This window comes from Phoxinus phoxinus (genome assembly GCF_949152265.1).
Source record: "Phoxinus phoxinus genome assembly, chromosome: 5".
NCBI lineage: Eukaryota > Metazoa > Chordata > Actinopteri > Cypriniformes > Leuciscidae > Phoxinus > Phoxinus phoxinus.
In genome coordinates this window covers 16,252,781-16,276,134 of record NC_136880.1, presented here as the reverse complement: position 1 = coordinate 16,276,134, position 23,354 = coordinate 16,252,781, and the positions used below count along the sequence as shown (strand labels likewise).

The 23,354-nt window shown below is 39.4% G+C and overlaps 2 protein-coding genes across 3 annotated transcripts in view; one reads left to right on the top strand and one right to left on the bottom strand.

Annotated features, from left to right (window-relative positions):
• Nucleotides 1-10,395, top strand: part of npc1 (Niemann-Pick disease, type C1) — a 29,676-nt gene extending 19,281 nt beyond the window's left edge. The window contains exons 13-25 of the mRNA XM_079614295.1: nucleotides 524-706; nucleotides 937-1,051; nucleotides 1,153-1,280; nucleotides 2,489-2,623; nucleotides 2,808-2,897; nucleotides 3,007-3,197; nucleotides 3,486-3,601; nucleotides 4,488-4,617; nucleotides 4,863-5,063; nucleotides 7,386-7,617; nucleotides 7,802-7,915; nucleotides 7,999-8,161; nucleotides 9,151-10,395. Of these exons, the coding sequence (XP_079470421.1) occupies nucleotides 524-706; nucleotides 937-1,051; nucleotides 1,153-1,280; nucleotides 2,489-2,623; nucleotides 2,808-2,897; nucleotides 3,007-3,197; nucleotides 3,486-3,601; nucleotides 4,488-4,617; nucleotides 4,863-5,063; nucleotides 7,386-7,617; nucleotides 7,802-7,915; nucleotides 7,999-8,161; nucleotides 9,151-9,230 (1,878 nt within the window). The 3' untranslated portion in view covers nucleotides 9,231-10,395. The remainder of the gene's footprint in view (nucleotides 1-523; nucleotides 707-936; nucleotides 1,052-1,152; nucleotides 1,281-2,488; nucleotides 2,624-2,807; nucleotides 2,898-3,006; nucleotides 3,198-3,485; nucleotides 3,602-4,487; nucleotides 4,618-4,862; nucleotides 5,064-7,385; nucleotides 7,618-7,801; nucleotides 7,916-7,998; nucleotides 8,162-9,150) is intronic.
• A 10,852-nt stretch (nucleotides 10,396-21,247) lies between these two features.
• The window catches only part of cables1 (Cdk5 and Abl enzyme substrate 1), a 29,118-nt gene continuing 27,011 nt past the window's right edge, over nucleotides 21,248-23,354 (bottom strand). For both annotated transcript variants that reach the window (XM_079613289.1, XM_079613290.1), the window contains 2 exons: nucleotides 22,688-22,892; nucleotides 21,248-22,447 (listed from right to left, as the gene is read on the bottom strand). In XM_079613289.1, coding sequence (XP_079469415.1) covers nucleotides 22,307-22,447; nucleotides 22,688-22,892 — 346 coding nt within the window. In that variant the 3' untranslated portion in view covers nucleotides 21,248-22,306. The remainder of the gene's footprint in view (nucleotides 22,448-22,687; nucleotides 22,893-23,354) is intronic.

The window sequence follows — 23,354 nt, the reverse complement described above, 5'->3', positions numbered from 1 at the left end:
GAAATAACTTTGCAGAGAGGAACTGTTAGCGAACATCCCAACGCCTCCCACACTGCCGATAACAGTGTTTAGATGAATATAGTAATATGTGCTTGCACACTTTCCCCTCAATGACAAAATAAACGCATGTAATTTAGAAGCACAGATGTTTACCTGAGGTTTTATAAACCAGTCAAGTGATCATTCAATGACTGACCCCACAAAATAGGATTATTAATCCAGGGTTTAGGAATGTACAGTGTGAAACGTCAGTTTATAAATACCCAGGGTTAATTGTTAACCCTGGGTTAAGTATGAGCAATGTAAAGCTTGAAGCAATTTTACCCTGGGTTTAAAATGACTCACGGTTGACCATTTCAATTTTGAAAACCCTTTTTGAAGTACAGATCTATATTTTCTGCCATGCATTTATGGTTTTCTTTTCTTTGGCTGTTCTATCGCTCATGCGAGTGCTGTCATTAGACGGACCTTGCACGTTCTCATCGTTTTTATTTGAAATGCTGCGTTTGTATGCGTTGCACAGGTGGACTCCAAGATCTCCCTGGGCATCGCTGGTATCCTCATCGTGTTGAGTTCAGTGGCGTGTTCTCTGGGTATCTTCAGCTACATCGGCATCCCCCTCACGCTCATCGTCATTGAGGTCATTCCCTTCCTCGTGCTGGCCGTGGGCGTGGACAACATCTTCATCATTGTGCAAACCTACCAGGTGCGTGGTGATGTCTTCACACCGCATCTAAATGTCCTGAGAGCAGATGCTCGCTCACACGTGACGCGTTCTGAGAAGTGCTGTGGTTGTTTTGTGGATGTCAGTTGACTGATTGCACTAAAATAACTCGGACGAGCATTTTTTAGTTCCTAAAAAGTTTGGTTCCACTTTATCGTTCGTAAGGTTGAGATTGTTTGTTTGCCTTCGTAATAGATTTTTGTTTTCTTCAGAGAGATGAGCGAATGGCGGAGGAAGAGCTTCATCAGCAGATTGGCCGTATCCTCGGAGATGTGGCTCCCAGCATGTTCCTCTCTTCGTTCTCCGAGACGGTTGCTTTCTTTTTAGGTATGTCGACCTGTAATTAACTCCTTTATTACTTACAAATGATCGTTTGATTCGTATTTCCGTTTCCAGATGCTTCATAGTTTCTGTTTACATGTCCACAGGTGCTCTGTCCACCATGCCCGCGGTGAGGACGTTCTCTCTGTTCGCTGGTCTGGCCGTCTTCATTGACTTCCTCCTGCAGATCAGCTGCTTTGTGTCACTGCTGGGACTGGACATCCAGAGACAAGAGGTGAGGGGTCAAATAAATGTCTTCTCTAGTGAAGCGATCAAAAAAAAAACTTTTTTCACTACAAATGCTCGACTTGGTCCAGTTCTACGAAGTGCGTTCATAAGACGGTTGAGTTCACGACCTCTCACGTGACATTGGGAATGTCACACGTGACCTAGGCAGCAAGAACTTCCCCATTGTATCCGGGATATGCGCTCCTCTACTAAACAAACGCATCATGAAGTACAATAACAATAAAGATAACTGTATTAGCGTCCACACCAGCGAACAATATCGGTTCTGTTTATTCTACTCGCGCGTTGCAGTTTTGTCGTCTGCAACTGCATAGTTGTCGTCATTTAAAACGGGTTTTTATTTAGTTATCGTCTTGTTTTCGTCTGTGAAAAAATGTAATTAAAACTGCCTAGGTTGCATTTTGGTGACAGTGACCCTTAAAGTACGCAAAGGCGCGTATTAACACAAGTGGCATTACGCATTCCTGATTTTTGTCGCGCATGCGTACCTGCGTACCAGTTATGTGCACCCCTGGATATAATTATCATCCTTGGTGACTAGAAACAACATAATGTAAAATAATGAAGTGGATTTGAAAATAAAATGCTAATTCACAGCGTCAAGTAACAAACCTTTTTTTTTTAAGTAGCATGATTAGCATTTTATATCACTGCATTTTTAAAGGTGAACTATGCAGGTTTTTTACTTAACCATTCCAATGACTCTGAAACTGTTCAGTTTATTACTTTTTTCGGGTTGAATGATGGTCGTCGCGCACCCCCCATCGCCTGTGAGCGATAGGGGGGCCAGCCGGCCGCCGCGTCAGGAAGTATCGCGTGATATCAGGTCTCGCAGTCTAACGAATTGCTTAACGGCAAAAAAAAAATCTGCTAAAATTCTATCATTGCGCTCCCTTACACTGCTCGAACCCGAATGAAGAAGATGTTGTAAATGTCCCGTCTGCTTTGATGTCGTTGATCTACTAGCCTCTGGTATCTGAGAGCCGCCAACAAGTTTTTCGACAGTGTTGTCAAATATCTATTCCGAAGCTGTAGGCGGAGCTCTATAGAGAAACCTGCGAGAATACAGCGAAGAAATTCCCGAAACTGCATAGCCCTGCTTTAAGCAGCATTTTTTTTGTATCGATATGAGTATGAATGGTCTGATAATGATTTGAGATGCTTCAAGATATTCGGTTTTTGTTTTTCCCCCAGGCAAACCGGACAGATATTTTGTGCTGTGTAAAGTTGCCTGATGGACCGCAAGAAAAATCAGAAGGTTGTCTGTTCCGTTTCTTTAAGAAGATATACGCCCCTTTCATCTTAAAGGATTGGGTGCGCCCACTGGTGGTAAGTGTAAAGCAACAATATAATATTGTTAGATATTAATGTATTATCATACATTTTATCTGTATGTGTGCATTTTATGGGAATTGAACCCATGACATTGGTCTACCAGTTTAGCTAAACATGGCAATGATGTACAAATAGTTAATCCTTTGATTCTCTTTGACGACTTGATTCTCATCTACAGGTTGCTGTGTTTGTGGGGATGCTGTCATTTAGTATAGCCGTTGTTAATAAAGTGGAGATTGGACTTGAGCAGACGTTGTCCATGCCCGATGTACGTATATATACATCATTCTTCACATTGTTGACAGACCTTTAGCACACATTTGCATTCTGAAGTACGTGAAAGGCCTCATTGTGAACATAAATCATCCCTGTCGCAGGACTCCTATATGCTGGATTACTTCAGGAATCTGAGTGAGTACCTGCACACCGGGCCGCCCGTTTACTTTGTGGTAGAGGATGGACATGACTACAAAACATCGGAGGGCCAGAACGCGGTGTGTGGCGGAGTCGGCTGCAACAACGACTCTCTGGTCCAGCAAATTTATGCCGCTTCTCTCTTGGATAACTAGTGAGTGACACTTTTTGACTCCTTTTCAGTGAGGAAAGTTTCAATACACCAGTGTATTAGTATCATTTTTAGTACATCAAGTTAACCTAAATGCCTTGGCAACAAGCTGAATATAAAATATTTTTGTGATGGGTTTCAGTTAACTACAATAAATGAATGTTTTGCTTGATTTTTGTTAGTCCTTTTTAAGCGTAGGAAAATCCAGGAAGTTTCAGAATTTGCTAACTGCTTTCAGTTTATGAATAACCGCTCTGTCAGTTCAATAGTAATATCCTGTCGCAATTTCAGTACTAGGATCAGCAACGTCCCATCGTCCTGGCTGGATGACTACTTTGACTGGGTGAAGCCGCAGTCGTCCTGCTGCAGATATTATAACGCAACAGGAGCTTTCTGCAACGCTTCAGGTAAACCATTATCCAGCGAATCAACAGAGCCTTGACCCCCGCTGCTCCAGAGGACCTTTATGCAGTTGACATCAGTTTCCACTGTACAGATCTCACTGTTCTTGGGTCTTTGAACTCACTCTTTGCAAATAGATTTCGATGGGAAGTGTTTGTCATGACTCGTGATATATGTGCATATATTATAATCAAAGCATTTTTAGTATCAATAAAAAAAATAAAAAAATGTAATGGATAGTTCACTCCAAAAAAGGAGAATTGTCATTTAGGGTGTGTTCACACTTGTAGTTCAGTTCTCTTGGTCTGGATCAAAAAAGATGATACATTTAGTCCTGGTTCGTTTAGTGTTCAGTGTGAATTTCAACTCCGTCTTGTCCTCTTGTCATTTTCAACTCCGAACCTAAAGATACAACACGAAAAAATGCCTTTTATAATGTATATTTGGCGATGGAACATCTAAAAATAATGCTGTGCTGGGTTTTAATTTGTTCGTTGTATGAGTATGATGGTTTTTTTGACCAGCTGAGAACCCGTGAAGAGCTTATAAAAAGTGTAAAAGTGTCAAAACGGCAGCAGGAATCCCTTCATCACACACAGATCTGCTGCGAAGACATGTGGTTCTGATGCCTCTACTGAACTGTAGAGGGCAACATCGCATCAATGATGAGAAAAAAATGTTTGCTTGAGCATTCTGTCCTTTTTAGGGTCGCATGTTGACATCACGTCCTATTTTGGTTGGTTTACATGTCCTTGGTCCGTGTTACATTCATGTTTAATTCGAACTCTCCTTCGTGTTCTTCCAAACCTGTATGACTTCAGTGGAACACAAAAGGTGGTTACAATCTCACTTTTTCACTGTATCTTGATGTCTTTGTTGTTTTTTCATCAGTGGTGGATAAGAGCTGCGTTCACTGCAGACCTATGACCTCTAGTGGGAAACAGCGGCCTAATGGTACCGAATTCATGCACTTCCTCCCCATGTTTCTCTCGGACAACCCAAATATCAATTGTGGAAAAGGGTAAGTTTACATGTTTCTATTGATCAGATTTGCCATCCAGTGCATGTCCACCATATGTTTCTCATGTTTTTGCACCTGCGTTAGTTTTTTCACAGTAAAAACACTTCCGTTTTTAATTACCAAATTTAAATCTTCTTTCTTTCCCTTTTTTGTGAAAGACTTGCATTATTTTTAAATTGTTGTCTTGAAGAAAAAAGCTTTGGAAACCTGGTTGTGAGTAAAAACTGCTCTTCTTTCCTGCGCAGCGGTCATGCTGCGTACAGCACTGCTGTGGATCTGAAAGGGAACGACACGGACGTCGGCGCCACATACTTCATGAGCTATCACACCATCTTAAAAACGTCAGCGGACTACATCGACGCCATGAAGATGGTGCGAGAGCTTACGGACAACATCACGCAGGCCATCACGCCGCATGACAAGAGTTACCGCGTCTTCCCTTACAGGTAAACGCACCTTGAGCAGGAGATGATGTCTTGCTCTGTCATTTAAGTCTACCCAAGATGCATTGCATTTGTGCTGGTGTGCCGCCAGGCTAAACCATCCTTACTGTTGAGCCCTTCAGACAAACTTGAAAAGAGATCCGTGTCTGAAATAAGCATCCATACACTTTAACTATGAAAACAAATGCTTAAAGAGCAGCAGATCGTCCTTAGTGACCCACTTCCATGGTGAAATTGTGCAAATGTATCAAACTTTAAACTCTGAATGCACACAGGTGAGTCCTTCCCATGAGGGTCAGTTATGTAGGGCTGCCCTATTTTTTTTTTTTTTTAGACCTCACCATTTATGTAATAATTACTAGGATTGTCAGTTGTCTATCACATTTAGAGCCATATTTACTAACAGTTTGCACCAGCAAATTCATAAGTCAAATTCGATTGCTTAGTGTTTTTGATCAGTCTTTTGTTCACTGCAGTTTTAAGGAGAAAATACTGTTTTAAATCGCTGGGGTTTCTGACGTCACACACTACCTTGAACCGTCCGATTTACACCCCTAATTGGCTACATCACAATACCAAATGACATCAACTCTCTCTCAGCCAGCGTATACGATATTTGCCGATACATCGAACAATTCTGCGATTTCGATTCAGGGCTATATCAATTGATTTATCGATATTATGTGCCAAGTTTACACAACCAGTTAAATTTGTATTAACTCACAAATGCAACCAAAATATGTAACATGAACGTTTAATTGAACGCTTTGATTATTGGGACGTTTACAACAGAAGAGTTAATTTGCAAAAATGGATAACTCCGTTCTTGTTCATTTTCATGTTTTTTTTATTGTGCATTCAAAGTAATATCAATCAAGCTGTAGCTGGATTATTTTGTTTAGATAACTCAAAAACAGGTAACTTACTAAATTAAGTCATTGAAAGTGTGCTTTTTATATATTAAAAGTTTTTTTTTTTTTTTTTTTAGCAAAAGCAAATAACTCCACATTTCACGTTTCAGAGTTAAACAAAACCATGTAATTACTGTGATGCAAAAATAAAAATTGTGATTAGACTCCATACAGGGAGCTTTTCCCTCGCCACTCTAACATGCTGCTTTAGCAAGTTTCTGTGAAAGTTTCAGCTTTATTTTCCTTTTACGCCCCGAAGTTATCACGGGTTCATCAAGTTCGTTCACTTTTAATCTGCTTTGATGAAACTCCTCTCAGCTAGCGGTTAGCGCGTCTTTTCGAAGTGACTGGCAGCCTTGTCACCTGACCTGAATACTGCGTGCTGATTCGCTAAAACTGACTTACCGGGATGTTCACCAACAACGAGGGTGCTTGCATAGACAGTATATAAGAGGGTGCTTGTCGGTTTCTGCTGTAAAACATGAACTCGCGATGCCTTGACAGTGGACAATGCTGGCTTTTGTGACACAATGTGTTTGGGGTTCAGTCAATCTTGTCAGGCATCTATTTCAGCTGAGAAAATTAACCTTATAGAGACACACCGGCAGACAGTACGGTGAGTAAACAAATGTGTAGATGGATGGGGGTTTAATTTTTATTTTTTTTACATTTCTGAATTCTAAATTAAGGCCTAACAACAAGTAGTTTGTTGAGGGTTGATTTGTGAAGGACTACACGCCTGCGCACGTGTATATATTCAAACGCACATGCCTATCGACCGAACACGTGATGCGTGAAAAAACAGGTTTGCATTTTTGAGGTTTGCGCAGAGAAAACGGATAATGGTTTGCACCTTCGACCCCTTTCAGGGAGTGCGTTCTCGAGACACCAGGCACTGTCTGTGCGGATGGGCGGCGCGTTAAGGGTTTTCTGTTGGAACGGTGTCGTGTTAGCGGCCCAAGTTAATGACTAATGATCTTCGCAACTTCACGGTTACGCTTAAAGCTATTTTTTTTTTTAAGGAAATCATTTTTACATTTATTTTGGTGATCAAAGATGAGATTTAAGGGATAAAATAATTGACTACAGGGGTAATTTAAATGAATCATGCAAGCTAATTTACTAAGGTTTGCGCTAGTCAATGTACTGATATTTATGCCATTATTTAACAGCCAAAAAAAGCATGTCTTAAACCAGTTAACGCCCATTTGCATTCTGGAAATGATCCGGCTGCATATGTGTCCTTTTAATTTGCGATCACTCCCAGAACTTTTTTTATGATCCACTCCCATGATCCACTCCCATCAGCACTTTTTTGGGATTACGCTCATGTTAATTTGACCTGTTTAGTAAATCTGGCCCCAAGTAAATCTGCCTCATTTGTACATTCCTTTTTCTTTTTTCCCATGGACAGTATATTCTACGTCTTCTATGAACAGTACCTCACTATCGTCCACGACACTGCCTTTAACCTTGGCATGTCACTGTTGGCCATCTTTGTGGTGTCTACGGTGCTCTTGGGCTTCGAGCTGTGGTCGGCGGTGCTGGTGTCCTTAACCATTGCCATGATCCTGGTCAACATGTTCGGAGTCATGTGGCTGTGGAGCATCAGCCTCAATGCGGTCTCATTGGTCAACCTTGTCATGGTGAGTGAACAAAAATGTCTAATTACATTATAATTACACTCGAAGTACTATCACACTTTAAAATAGTATAACCCAATATTTGAAGCACTTCATTAGGAATGCTTGTTTTGATTTTCAACAAATAACATAACTCTGCACACGTAATTATTTATGGACAAATGTCTGGGTTGTTGTGTTTTTGCAGAGTTGTGGCATATCCGTGGAGTTCTGCAGTCATATAGTGAGGGCTTTCTCCGTCAGTACGAGGAGCTCGAGGGTGGAGCGGGCGGAGGAGGCGCTGGCACACATGGGCAGCTCTGTGAGTCATGTGTCCTACTGCTACACAAACACACACACACTACATGTGTGCAAACCTTCTAACACGCTGATCTGGATCCGCAGGTGTTTAGCGGCATCACCCTCACTAAATTCGGTGGGATCCTGATTCTCGCCCTGTCCAAATCCCAGATCTTCCAGATTTTCTACTTCCGCATGTACCTTGCAATAGTCCTGCTAGGAGCCACTCACGGCCTCATCTTCCTGCCGGTGTTACTCAGTTATGCAGGTAAATCACAACCTGTTAACATTGGGGTGAACGACTCCTTTACGACAGATTGTGAATTTTAAAACTAACAAACTCAAGACAACCCGTCAAAATAAAAGTTTGGTTTAATTTGAAGAAATTGTGACTATTAATATTGTTACTATTGTACAGAGGAATGTGCTTCTACAAGTAGTAGTAATAATAATAATTATGATAATACAATTATTAAAGCTTTAATGAGTATTGCACAACTTCCATGTTTTAATTGTAACAGTAAACCCTTTTATTGGCAATTTGATTAGTCTTTTCAAATGTAATGTTTTATGCCATATTGATTTGATTACCACCATTTTTGAGAAAACATTGGTACTAAACCATAGGCTAAATACAGAAAAATTAAAACAAACCATTTCATTTCTGAAATAATACATTTCTTGGGGCTATATTACTGTAAAAATTAAGTTTTATGAATTCAGTTGATTTATTGATTTATACATGCTTTTTAAATATTAAGCGTGTGTGTATACATACACGCACACACATATATATATATATATATATATATATTACATATATCACACACTTTAATATTAAGCATGTTTAAATCAACTGAATTCATAAAACTAACACTTTATACACGCAAGTGTATATATTACATTATATACTTTTATATATTATAACAAATTACAAAAATAACAAATTTAGGTGAGAATTATTTTAATAATTTGTTAAATTGTAAAAGTTCCATGACTTTAATTAATTAAACATGCTTTTTTTTTTTAGTACAATATTAATTTAACCATTTAAACTGAATGGAAAAAAAAATTGTGAAAAATGGCAGAATCCAGAACAAATAAAATTGTTTTTTTAATAAAATAAATAAAACATTTCATAGGCCCCTAGATTTTGGAAGCCCTCTGAACCAAATAAGCTTTGTGTGAATAAAGGAAGTGATGTAAATGTGTATTTGTTTTGACGAAAGCAGTTCTAAAAAGGTTTTCTCTTCACAGGCCCGTCTGTAAATAAAGCCAAAGCCATGGCGGCTCGCAACAGGGTAGTGGGTTCAGAGAGAGAGCGGCTCATCTACTAACGGCTCCGGGGCGCTGAACGACAGCTTTACATTTCCATGTTACACGCATCGCAACACACTTCGGCAGACTGAACTCGGGACTCTCCTCTGGGTGTACAGAAGCTTTCCCTTGCAACGTCATCCACCAAACAAACCTCTGAAGGACAGACTTTCAGGAAGGAGAGTCGGCATGTGGAAGAGACGCCAGTCATTTCCTTAAATGTGTGTAAACATCCAAAAACAAGCTGTAATGCTGCAGTCATTGCGGTAAACCAACCAAGACAACAAAGGATACGAAAGTAACGAGGGCAACTTTTTGTTTTGTTTGTTTGTATAAATGTGAATAACTAATCATTTTTATTTATTTGTGTGAGTTCCTTTTCATGTTTTGTTAGCATATTTCATTTAATTAGTCAAATTCACAAATAATGAAAGAACCGTCGACAATGAGCCACGATGGACAATCTCTTGATGTATTGTGATGCTAAGAACATGTTACACAAGCGGCTTAGCAGTTCTCTGCTAGCGCTACCAGAACTGTGGTTTTCAGGCAGTAAAACAACTTTAGTCTTAGCTAATTAACTAAGTTGGGAAAATGGGTTGCAGTAGCACATAATAGACGTTACTTGTTTGTTTTTTTATGTTTACTTACGAAGTTCTGCATTGTTAGCATTGACATGCTAAGAAAGGGAGTGCTAGCATTAATGTAGTGACTTGAGGCACTAGGCTGAACTGAGGTTTATTTAACCAAAGCACAAGTGTACACACTGGCATTGCAGTTTGGTTTAAACGCACGTTCCTCAGGATTTGCCTGCTTAATTCAGTTACTAACACGATGTAGCTTCAGAAAAGCTGCTAAACAGGTTTGGTACCTTGTACATGTGGTTGGGGGAACACTATTGAATCCAAGTATGTCTGAGGCACAAATGTGTTGGCGTACTAATAAATGGTTATTTTTTTATGAAGATAAGTTGGGATTGATGTGGAGACTGGGTATGATGTGATTTTTCCAAGAAACATTTCCACTGCCAGGAGGTGACGGCATTTATGAAAACTCATCCATAGGTTTTTAAAAAGAAAAGATTGATTGTGTGCTTCATGAATGTAACAGTCTAAAGTGTGTGCTTTATGGGGAACAGTCCTTGATTTGAAGAATTTTTGAAATAAAGTATATACTAATTTGTAATGGAGATTGTTTAATTTGTTTGCGCTCGTGTCCTTGTGAAAGTCTGCTTTAGCATACTTTTTTTAAAGACATACTTATGAAAATGACACAAATTTATACTTTTTTCATTTAATTGTAAATAGCACTCGGTTTAAATTTATATTAAATTAAATGCCAATAAAGTCACCATGAAATAAAAATTGATAATGAAAAATTGATGAAAAATTCAGTTTTTTTTTTAAGGATTTATTAGTGCCATTTTTTTTTTTTACATGTGTACTCATAATCTTTATTAAAAAACCTTAACCTCCCCCTCCAGATGCTCTCCTCATGATCTGATATACGTCACAATAGAGTGGTGCAGGTATGATGTCACTTTGTAGGGAAACCGGCAGTTCGCATCACGCTGGTTCCCTCGAGAAACACCCAGTAGGATCTTTCAATATGCGTTTGGATTATCGCAAAAAACAAGCTCTGATCAACAAAAGTTTGATACTTGCACGTTATGTCCATCAATATCATATTCACAGATGAACACCACTTTGATTCAAAATGAATTTTGAAGTATAATGCAGTCGCCAGAAGTAAAAAGCTAAAGGTAGGCTATAAACGAACTACACCAGTCGCTCGACTTCAATGTCACAATCATTAGCTTCTGACAACTCACTAAAAACTTTTTCCAAGAACGTGAGGTAGAATAGTTTATAAGTAAGCATAAGGCTGTAAAAGCGGACTGTACATGTTCGGCGTGATGACGTTTAATGTCCCTGACAGCCCCTCGCAGTTTGACGTAAAACTGTTGAGGTATAAGACTGTGAAAATACGTAATTACAAACCGAAAAGGCGCACGTTTGACGTCATACCTTATCACTCAATGAATGAAGCTAACTTTACTGAAGCTAACATCTGTCATTTTTTCTATAGTCTTACGTTATCGTAACGTTATGCCGTCATGCCTGAGTGTGTTGTACCAGACTGCACACACACGAGCAACGGTGACGTATAGTCAGACAAACTGCGACTTTCTTGACTTTTATATATATTTTAAATTGACAAACATATGTGTAATTCAGAGCACAGTTCGGACGGAATAAAAAGATAAGTTGTCGCCATTGACTACCATACATATTTTTTCAGAAATAAGGTCCCATGAGCCGGAAGCGGAGGGGCGGGACTTAGGCTCTCTATTGGCCTACAAAGTGATGTCATGCACCAAACACAATGGCAACCTCCATTTCATGCTGACTTTATGTGCTGACATACTGACAAGCATTTACTTTAATGTATTTTCTATTGAATCTTGTATGTCATGTATAGGCTACTTTTAAAATATTTTAACTTTAATTGTAATATCAAAAAACACTAGAGGTGAAATATGTGCTTCAGTATGTTCGTCAAGACATCAAAGCACTTCTTTAAAACATGCCAAATTTGAAATTTGGTGCTAAAACTAGGCTAATATCTTGCAGCCTACTCTTATTAAGCACACTTAAATTGACTTTTATTTTATTAGTATCAGCAAGAGCCGTTTATAATAACATTTCACTTTAATTTGAAGTTCATGACAAGTGTGCAACACAATTAAGCGCGCACTTTTTCTGGATTTCTGTTCTGTTGAGTAGCCTACATTTCTTTCAGGTGTCAATGTAATTGGCAGGCGTTTCTGGCGCGTTCACTGGAGCTGATCGCTGACAAACATTTGAAGACATTTATCAAACTTTGTTTCCTACACTGAATTGCAGGTAAATATCCACCTCATTCAGGGCTGTTTTTGTTTTCTTTAAGTATCCCGTTACTATTTCTGAGTGAGAGAAACGCTGTAAACGATTGTGTGAGTGAACTGAATCAAACTGAATCATGAACCGTTTTTAAAAGCCGTTTGACAGAATGATCGAATCTGGCATTGCTAGTTCTGAATCTAAACATCTGATCAATTTCCAAAGTATTATCAATAAAAAAATATTCTTTATCAGGCTCTATCAGAAGTATTTATCAGCTATATTTGGGCAAACCTGTTGTTTTTATTTTAACCGTGCGGTGGCGCCATTTACTCTTTAATCGACAAACGGAGAAAGGCCTGATAAATCAGTGTCCTTCACAATCCATACTGACTGGCCTACTTCTCACGTCTGTGGTACATTACAAATGCATTTTTAACATTTGTATAGCTTTTATAATGCGTCACATCTTATTTTTACAGTCTATGGTCAGTACAATTCACCTAGTTGTCTTCTTAACACTAAAATTGTCTGTTGTGCGCACAGTCCAAGAGAGCATTAAATGGCTTTGGGGAAACAGAATTAGGCCTATGTTAAAACACAAGTATTATGATAATACCGATAGAAGAACAGTATAACAGCTATGGCAGTGTCTGACCTGAGCCGACTGTCTCCTTAGAGTTGTTGTTATTCTAGATGCCAATTCATCATTTATTAACATGTTTCTTTCTTGCCCCATGTGGTGGAGAGACAATGAAATATTGATTTCCTCTGGTTTAGGCTGGCAGTAAATATAGGGTTCTTGTTTTTTATGTAAGCATTTTGGATTGTCATTTCTAAGATTCCCACTAGCCAACATTAGTAGACAGAAAGTGAGATGTTTAGCTTATGTTAAAGGGATAGTTCACCCAAAAAATGAACAATCTGTCACTACTCAATACTCAGCCTCAAGTTGTTCCAAATCTATACGAGTTTCTTTGTTTTGTTGAACGCAAAAGAAGATAATTTGACGAATGTCGGTATTCAAACAGTTACGGTAGCCATTGACTTTCATAAATTTAGTTTTTCCTACTATGGAAGTCAATGGAGCCCATCAACTGTCTACAACATTCTTCGAAATATTGTCCTTTGTGTTCAGCAGAAGAAAGAAATTAATACAGGTTTGGAAGAACTTGAGGGTTGAGTAAATTACAGATTTTTTTGGATGAACTATCCCTTTAACATCTATTGAAGAAAAAAAATCTATGAGGAATCTTACATCTGCCTCCCAATTTTTTGACCTTACAGTTTCAAGACAGCATTCTTTTTATTTCCTTTATGCATTCTTGAACTCTTTCGAAAAATCTAATCAAATAAATTTGTATTTATATAGCACAATTAAAGCAACAGTAGTTGGCCATTGTGCTGTACAACAGGATAAATATCTAAAAAAAAAAAAAAAAAAAAAAAAAAACAAGACCGCAAAACAAATGATAAAGGGACTTTATATCAAAAACACCAATCAGAAAATTCAACATTAAAAAATGTCTGGAATTATGCTATGATTAAGATTTTTACAAAACCAACATTCTTATTTTTCTGTAAAATGTAAGCATTGAAATGCACTGTCACTGTGAATGTGGTTATTGATGTTACATTATGCGTTAAAGGAGAACACAACTTGCGCAATACGGCACCAGTGTAAACAAAATTTGAAGTTTCAGTTCTGTCACAAAGGCCCTAGTTTGAAACAGTCAAAATTTAAAACAATCTGAGTCATTTTTCTTAAATAATAATAAAGTGTGAAAGCTGCATTATTAAAGTCCACACCTGTAGTCTGTATGGTACTGTATGTAACTTTTTCACTGTACTAAAGCCTAAAAATACCATAATATGTTTGCAGATATTTAGGAAACATGCTCTCGTTCCCCTGAAAAACACTTCTACAGCCAGTTATTTTATTTTGAAATGTGCGTTCCGTGTCGAAATGTCTGTTTTTGTTTTGGTTTGTGATTTTGCCCACTGACTGCAGATTCCACACAACATGAAAAAGCCTCAGTATCCATCTAATAATCTCTATGAACAAGAGCATATTAAAACGCGGATAAATCAACTCATTGTCAATTGCGCTCGTTCCTGTTGCATGTCCTCAAACTGGCAACCCACGTGAGCGTCTAGACTGAGCAGGATGGGGGCGGCGGGGGGAAACAACGATCTCCGATATTTTGAATTTGGATTGCAGTACCGATTTCGACCACTAGCTGTCATTCTTACAGACTGCACCTTTAAAACATATCTTTGATCACCAAAATTATATATTGAAATGTTTTTTTCCTGGAAAAAAAAATGTCGGCATGCCTTAAAAGCTTGAATTACACCCTTACTTGATTTAGTACACAGTTTTATGAATATGCAAATTAGCCCCGCCTCCACTCTAGCTTCTCCAGTCAGAAACACCAGTGTCTTTGGTTCACTGCAGTTTAAGGAGGAAATACTCAGCAATGGTGTTGACTTATGAATATGCACATGGTTTGTCTTAAAGCATATTAAAACACCACATAGACATAAAAACAACATTTAAAGCTTGATTAAAATAAAAATAATTGACCTTCCCAATATAGTATATAAAATGGCAACAATATTACCCACAATTATTAGGTTTAATCTAGACACTTAAAAAACCAGCATTATTTATTTGTACTTGCTTTTATCTCTATTTTTAACCAGTAATTAAAAATGCGTGTCCTTTTCCAGTTCTTAAATTGAATTGAAGAGAATTAGGCACCTGTAATGTGGGGCCAGTCGATTTCACAGCGCCATTAATAAATCAGCGTCTGGAATTCAGTGTCTTCTTTTTGCGTCATTGGCTCACAGTTACTGGGGTCGTTTGACAGGAGAACGGGCCACGAGTGGAGAGAAAGGAACTGGATAGCCAATACTATAGCCATCTCAAGTGCTGGAGGCCGGGATCAGATTCATCGGCGCAACCGCAGCACGTTTTCGTGAAGCGAGTCTGTGTCGTTTCATTCAAAAGCCACCTCTGGCTAAACTTCACAGGGCCACGTTCAATTAGGCCCATTGAGAATGCCTTCAAGCACTTCCTTGTTTACAAACTGCCTCGGGGCGGCACATGGAGCGGAGCCGAGAGGGTAAAACCGAGTCACCGCGCGCGGGAAGGAGATAAATCGCCGCCTCAGCCAAAATTCCGACCATTTGAAAAGGAAGCGAAGGGACGCACGCACGCATACCTTGACTATTTACGCATATTTCTCCACAATGAGGGTGACCAATGCGTGTGTCCAGGAAAGATTCAGGAATTTCAAATCAGGAAAGGGCTTTTATTGCAGGCTGAAGGGGGAATTAGCTGGTGAATGGGGAGGGCTAAGCTACGTACACCGTGTCCGCGCTCATGCTCATGTCTTTGTTTTTATCGCTGCATGAGACTGGTGTGACCGGGCCGTGTTTACCTTGGAACTGTGTCAGAACTCACTCTCCGCTTGAAACCCTTCCTCTCGATTGCATCAGAGCTATGGGAACAACATTTCCAGAGTCCGTCTGATGTTTTGGCTGCTGCCCCGAAGCTCTTATTACAAACTATCAGGGACTCGTGTAACGTTGTGTACATGCATTTTTACCAAGAACTGTATTTTGGTCAATATTCGGATGGATATGCCACAAATAGAAACAGCTTTAAAGCATTTTATTAGTGTATGTCTGGATGAATTCAAATGAAATAAGCCTGGTCTTTCTGGCATATTGAAATCCTTTAAATCAAAACACCTTTGACTAATGTGCATGGTTTACTTTTTGCTGTAGTCATCCGTTTATGGGCGAAAGGAAAGCTGTCAGCAGACATTTAGTGCTGATGAAATCGGCCCATAACACTGAACAATGGAGCATTTGCTCACCTGTCAAATAACAGACTAATCTCTGCAATATGTGTCAACATCAGCTGGCCACTTTTTATAAACAGGCGTTAGCTTCAAAAATGTGTATATTTTCTTTTCTGAAAAATAAATATTTAGTGATCTATATAAAAAGAAAGCAAAAGTGGAGTTTTGTATTAAAGTTTGTGAGAGAATGAGTGCAGATAAAATGGTGAAGGAAGAGGATTGGTAGTGAGGAAAACGAGGAGGGTGTTCCTGCAATATACCGGAGGCTGCCGTTTCAGAACCGCAGTCCTAGGACTTATTTATGTATAGCAAATGACATCTGGCATAGTTGTGGCCCACATCTCCCACATTCTTCTAGCGCACATACCGCATGGAATGACGGTGATGACTCAACCCGAGTGTGGCTGGCAATAGCATACATATCCGGGCCTCATCTGGGCCATGTTATGGCACATATGGCTCAGTTCTCGTAGCGGCAAAGGTCACATGGGCCACATCTGGCCCACACACATCAAGCCACAACTCACACAGATACGCTGCCAGAACGGAGCCATGTGTGCCATAGTTGGCACAGATGAGGTCCGGATATGAATGCTATCTGGGAGCAGTTTATACTATTTCAGAGAATTTACTATTCAATTCTGTAATTGTATTTATTTTTAGGAATGCTTAGTTGTTTATAGTATTGAGGAAAACTTGAAATGTGAGGTTGATAACTTTGTTTGTTTTATCTTTTTAAACGCAGTACTTCAACGAACTTCCCACCAGTCTGTTTTTTAAGTTGAACTAACACTCAGATGTTAGGCATTCTCCCAAATGGCCCACTTCATGTGCAATTGTTTGGTTTTGAGGAGTTACAATAGCCACCGTTTGTGCATGGCACAAGCATCCCATTTGCCACCGCCATGCCACTTCTGGCGAGCCTAAACTGAGGTGAGCTTCGCAGCAGACTTCTACCAGTCAAAGTGGCGTTGCGTCATGAAAGTGTGGACTTGGAGGAAAACTGCAAAGGCTTAGGTCCTGTCCCAAATGGCACCCTAATCTCGTTGTCTTCCTCCAAGGCCACATACGCAATGACTGTCGGGTTGAAGACATGTAACGGCCGGAAAGAGAGCACTTTTTAAAATCAAACACACCCAAGTACGCGACTGCAGACATGAATGCCAGTCCAATGCATTGCAAGTGTGTGGTCCGGTTACATAAGTTAGTGTTGCAGTAACAAACCCTGAGAACTCAATGGAGAGATAAAGTTACTTGAAACTCAACATGACAAATAGTATAGCAGGGGTCTCCAACCCTGCTCCTGGACACCTACCGTCCTGCCGAGTCCTGCAGTTCCAACCCCAACCAAAGACCCCAGGACCAGCTAATCACATTGTTCAGAGTTACTTGAACATGACAAGCAGGTGTGTTAGAGCAGGGTTGGGATTGAAGTCAGCTGGAAGGTAGCTCTCCAAAAGCTGGGTTGGAGACCCCTGCCCTACCGTCTTGTGGACTTCATGGACACATGTATGCGACAGTACTTGTGGTCTTGCGGAGTTACAATGGCACATGCAGTGTGCCATTTGGGACAGGGTCTAGCTGGGGTTCATCCAGCATGTATACAGGTTAACTCAGACTCCAAGTGTCCTTGGCATTGTGCAGCCTACAAGTGACACACAATGTGTGTTTAATCCTTCAAATATTTGACTTCTTAGACGAGGGTGTCAAATCCTATCCTGCAGAGGTTAGCTTTAATCTTAATTAAACACCAGAACCAGCTGATCAAGGTCTTCAGGATTACTAGTAACTTCCAGTCAGGTGTTTTGGGCAGGGTGGAGCTTCTCTGCAGTAGATTGGCCCTCCAGGAGCAAGATTGGACACCCCTGACTTAGACTGATGACTGTGGCTCAAATTAGCAAAATCCAGCTATTGCTCGATTACAACTGTGCAGGTTAATATATGTTAATGTGCATCCTAAGTCCAAAGTATACTTTGTGTTCCGCTCTGTTATGCGGACAGTGCGTCTGAATTTTTCAGCATCAGCTCAGTCTGTGGATGTCCGCGCAGATACATTTGTTTTGTCCTGAAATAGAAGAGGTCACTATAGTGCACATGCATCTTCTACTAGTCAATCTTCTGTAAGGTCAACTACTCTTGTAGCAACATATTCAAGAGAATATTGCTGAGCAAGTAAAACTTTTGCCAGCTATACCTGAATAACAACACTCTATAGCACATACTTTTGAACTTTATCTCTCCATTGAGTTTTCAGGGTTTGTTACTTACTGCAACACTAACTTATGTAACCGGACCACACACTTGCAATGCATTGGACTAGCATTCATATCTGCAGTCGTGTATTTGGGTGTTTTTGATTTTAGTGTGAGCGTGAAATGTGTAACTGGTGAGTTCCCTATGCTCTGTTATCACCTAGGAGTTCATAAAATTAACTGGACCGTCATGTGCATGGACAAATGGGAAAGAGTAGCGAATCGACCCAGAATAACCAGTACATTTACCTGGCTCAGGTGTATGGTTTGATGAAAGATTGGAAGTAGCATTAGGTAATGCCATTGGCATGGTCTTGAACTTGATTCTGGCAGTTCCTGGTTGCCAGTGCAGTGCATTTGAGGAACAACGTGAGAGAATGTGCAGTGGCCAAACGCAGGTAGTGCAGCATTGCTGAAGATACTCACAGGGAATGTAGAGGATACACGTGAAGAGGGGGTAGAGCTTGTACAGAAGGTCAGTGGAGGAACGGACTGTATCTCCTTACGGTGTGGAGTGTGAATTAGCATGTCTGAAAGTTTTGAGACCATGAGACAGAGGGATTTAAGTCTCATTGAGAAAGTGGAGTTCAGGGAATCTGCTGATATATTGGAGTCAATTCAAGCAGGATAAAGTGAAAACCGGTATTGAGTCATGGAACGTTCTTGTGAAGTTAGAAGCATTTATGTTTCGACAAGCATCAAATGCATAAAAATTAGCTTTAGTAAGTAAATTTGGTTTACAAGTCACATATTAAAGAAAACCTCCGTTGACCTTTCTAAAGACCTTTAACCTGACAAATTGCTTGTGATGTTCCACATTGGTAAGTTGCTATGAAAAAAATGCAACAACAATAAATAATTGTAAATGTAATTTAATAATGCAAAATACAGTTTTATGGCAGGTCAATTTTAATCGGCAGGCAGAGAGCTAAACGTGGTCCCTGGTAGGAGGGAGGAAGAGGAGCTGTAGGACACGGTGGTATTAGGAAGAACATATCCAGATAAACAGTAAGATAATGAGACTGTAGTGTGTTGTAAACAGAAGCTTGAGTGTTGAAGGACGTGAGATGATGTAAGCTGAAAGTTTCAGTATGAATGTTGAAATTACCATGGTTATGTTGGTGATTTTGTTTTTTTCTGTAGTTCTCCTTTTTTTCCACAACTTTGTCAGTAAAGAACGGAGGTCCACAGCATTTCCTGTTTAACAAAAATGAACCATGGTTTAAGGCCCATCTATATTTTACAATATCTGTTGATTTATGGCAGTTTACACAACACCGCTTTAAACTAAATAATGAAAACTTGTTATGGGTTTTGGCTGTTAATTTACACGACAAGAGCATTTTGGGGGCCTGAAAACGCAAACTTTTAAAAAACGGGATTCAAAGTGCAAGTTTTTGAAATTATACTGTTATCATCTCCGTGTAAAGTACACAAACTTTCTTTACAAAGTGACATCTATTGGCCTAAATAATACAGCGTTTTTAGCCGTTTTCGCAGAAATTACAATGTTGACTTTTGAATGCGAAAAACTCGAACTAAAAACGTTTCCGGGTAAATTTTCACATCAACTATGTACTAAAAACTAAGCTAACTTCTAATAATAAACAGGGTAATTTATTTTAATTGCTTTAATTATAACCAAGGAATTAAATTAGGCACATGGATCATATAAACATTTAACTAAAAAAAAAAATGCAGAAACCAAAAGATTCTCACAGTATTACAAAATAATAAATAAAATCTGTAGTCAGAAACTTAAGTGTCAGAATTAAAGGGTCAAAGGCTACAACATGCATGTAATGTGACATTTTTGTTTCTTTTTAAGCAGGTTTAAATATTTAAAAATGACAGAATGGTCTAACTGAGCACCTTAGAAAAGAACAGCAATGCAATATATTGCTATATTGAAGTATTCTTCAGAACATACATACATAACAAAGTATCTGAAAGCATCTCTCAAAATGTAGCTTTTTATTGAACAAGCAAAGCAGCATATTTACACAAATGTATCTGCGTCGTACAAATGTTTCATCGGTTTTAGGCATACATCCCAGTCACTTGCTAGCAATCCTAAAGTGCATTTCACAAGGCCAAATCTTGTTCTTTTTTTTATAATATATATATATCTTCACATTCTATTCATTTTACAATTAAGTGGTTAAATGCAAGTTACTGTTCTAAAAAAGTGTTTGATTCCTTCTGCTATTAAATACTTCTCAACTGATTTTATTTTGCATCAATTTCAAACTGTTGTTTATAACTGATCTATGGAATTGCGTAGTGCATAGTGAACATAACACACATACAGGATTATGAATGTAATAACACAATCTGTGCGCTGAGAGATAAAATTCAGCTTACACACATAAAAATCTGTACCACCAATGGTGATAGAAAATGTCTGGTTCAGCGGAAACGGATTCAAAATAATCATCAAATCAAACTTCTTTTTTTTTAAAGTAGCGTTTACAAGTCAAACGCAAGTTTAACACTGCTTTGGTGTGCATGCATTAGTCAACACCGTAGCATATTAGTCATACAGATTTCATTCCCGCCACTGCTGAGCCTAGTTAGGCCAAATAGTTAGCATTGATTATCAGCGGTATGACCTGATGTTGCTTCATACAGTGTAGCACTACAAACGTGCTCAGGATACACTCTAACGTAGAGCACGGACACAGTAACCATGAGTGCAGCAAGCCACACCACTAAACTGTCAAAGTCAATGCACAAGGGTAGAAAAACGACAGGGGTACGTAAATGTACCCCTTAAGAGCTGTATAAAAGCCCCACTCGGGATGCCACCGCAACACATTTTTGCTTGGTGGTAACGCGAACAGGGGGAATGCTGGCTGAAATGAATTTAAATGAGAAATGAGATGAAGACCCCTCCACCTAGAGCTTCTGCAGATGCCATAACGGTCTGCCATACACAAGACCTGAAAAGTGCACTTGTAGTACATAAGGAAACGTCAGCGAAGAACAGTCACATACTTGCACGAGTTCAGGATCATTCGACTTTTCTTTCTTTTTCTTTTTTTTTTTTTTTAAGGCTTTCAACCAAGAGCGATCGAAACTAGTCAGATTTGGCAGAGTGTCAAACTTTGGGATTAAGGAAGATGTGAAGAATGGAAAAATACAGGAATACTGTAATCTGTGGAAAGAATGCAAAATCAAACGGTCCAAACTGGTTCTGCATTAAAAAAGAAATAAGACAGTTCCTGTGAAAAGTTCATCTACAAATGAAAGTTCTGTCCTCGTTCACTCACCCTCGACTCGTTTTACTCAAAGTAATTCCAGCCAGAATGCAGTTCTTACTTGCATGAAACACAACAAACATTTCAGTAGAGATTTTCGGCAAATAAAGTTTATAGGGATAGCTCACCCAAAAATGAAAATGCGGTCATCATCTATACTCACCCTCATGTAAATCCAAACCTTTATGACTTCCCTTCCTCTTAGGAACACAAAAGCTGACATTTTTAAAATGTTCCATACAATGTTAGTCAAAAGCATATTCCTTGGACCACACTGACTTTCATTGTATGGGCAAAAAGAGTTATATCTTTCGTCATAAGTCATACAGGTTTGGAATGGTCTTCCTTTTTGGGTGAGCCATCCCTCTGAAATCTTCAGAAGACTTCGAATAGAGCGCAAGTTGAAAGGACCCCCCATTTCATGGCGTGTTTCTATAAACTCACTGCATGGAAAAGACAAACATGAAGCTTCTTCGAAAGTTCTCAATTTGTGTTTCATGGCGAAAACAACAGCATACTAGTTTAGAGTAACATGGGGTTGAGCGAACGACGAAAACACTTGTAAGTTGGGAAATAAATGAACACTTAAAATGTCCTCAGTGAACGGAGAAATCAACAGTCTAGGAAAAGCCATTCCCTTTAGAAAGTAGCTTCTTAGAGTTAAAACAAAAGTTCGATATAGAGATGTCACTTTGGCTGAAAAGAGAACAGTGGAATACTGTCTTCTTTCCAACATCTGGAGATGATAGTGGACGTTGGCGATGTGCATAGGGGGCTTCAGGGGTGAGAAGATCAGGAGAGATGGAGAACTCCCCTGATGGGGGCTTTCGCTAGGAGTTTTGCAGGAGGCGTCTATAATGGGGCATGACCTCGTGCTCTGGGAGATGCAGGTTGAACTCTAGGGCCACCAGAACAGGGAACTCGAAGGCGATCAGCTCTCGACGGTTCACCCTAAACCTCTCCTCCAGTTTCTAGGTCGGAAAGAGATCAGGGGTTCTCGTTATGTAATGCCAATCGTTACGCAACATGGAAACATCCAAAAATACACAGTAACAAGATTTAAAGAATGCTAATTTGTCTATTTTTAATCCCTAAGGCCCCATTATAGCTATGTCTCTTATAAGAGACAAACAAGCAAAGTCAAGTAATCTGTTGAGTAGCTGTAGTTGCCAAGTAATGAGCTAAGAGAGTCAATGGGCAAAGATACTCACATCAATCAGGTGTTTGACTTCGTGTTTCTTCAGGTCTCCTCCGATCTTGGCCGCGAGCAGGACGCAGGCACCGGCGCAGAGTTTGCGGTTCTGTTTGTGGAGTTTCCCTTGGAGCACCAGCTTCTCGAAGTAAACGAAGGCCATGGCCACCGTGGACTCCTCGTAGCCGCACTCATGAGCTAGTTTACGGATCTCTCGCTTCAGGCTAGAACACAAAACAAGAAAGAGGCCACATTCTCATCAAGTTACTCAGATGTTATGTGAGATTGGGAATACTTTTACAATACTTTGGAAACTTTGATACCTTAAAAGGCTTGTCTCTATAGTTCCGGTACAAAAGAACAGGGAATGAATCAAAAACAACAGGCTGAAACCCTTGATATCTCCCAAATCAGGGGTTTTCAACCCTGCTCCACATCCCTGCAGAGTTTAGCTTCAACTAGGGGTGTGCGACATTGTCAAAAAAGTATGATGATTAGACGATATTTAGAGTGTGTTATTGTGCTGGTACCTTGGTAGGTTTATTAAAGTTTTTGTTATTCTTCAGGTTGCAGCAGTGACAGAAATTAAAATAAAAAATAAAATTAAACTGATTTTTTACTTTTATCTGTTTTTTTAAGGATGATATGTAAAATGATTTTAGAATTGAAAAGATAGCCTACTTAAA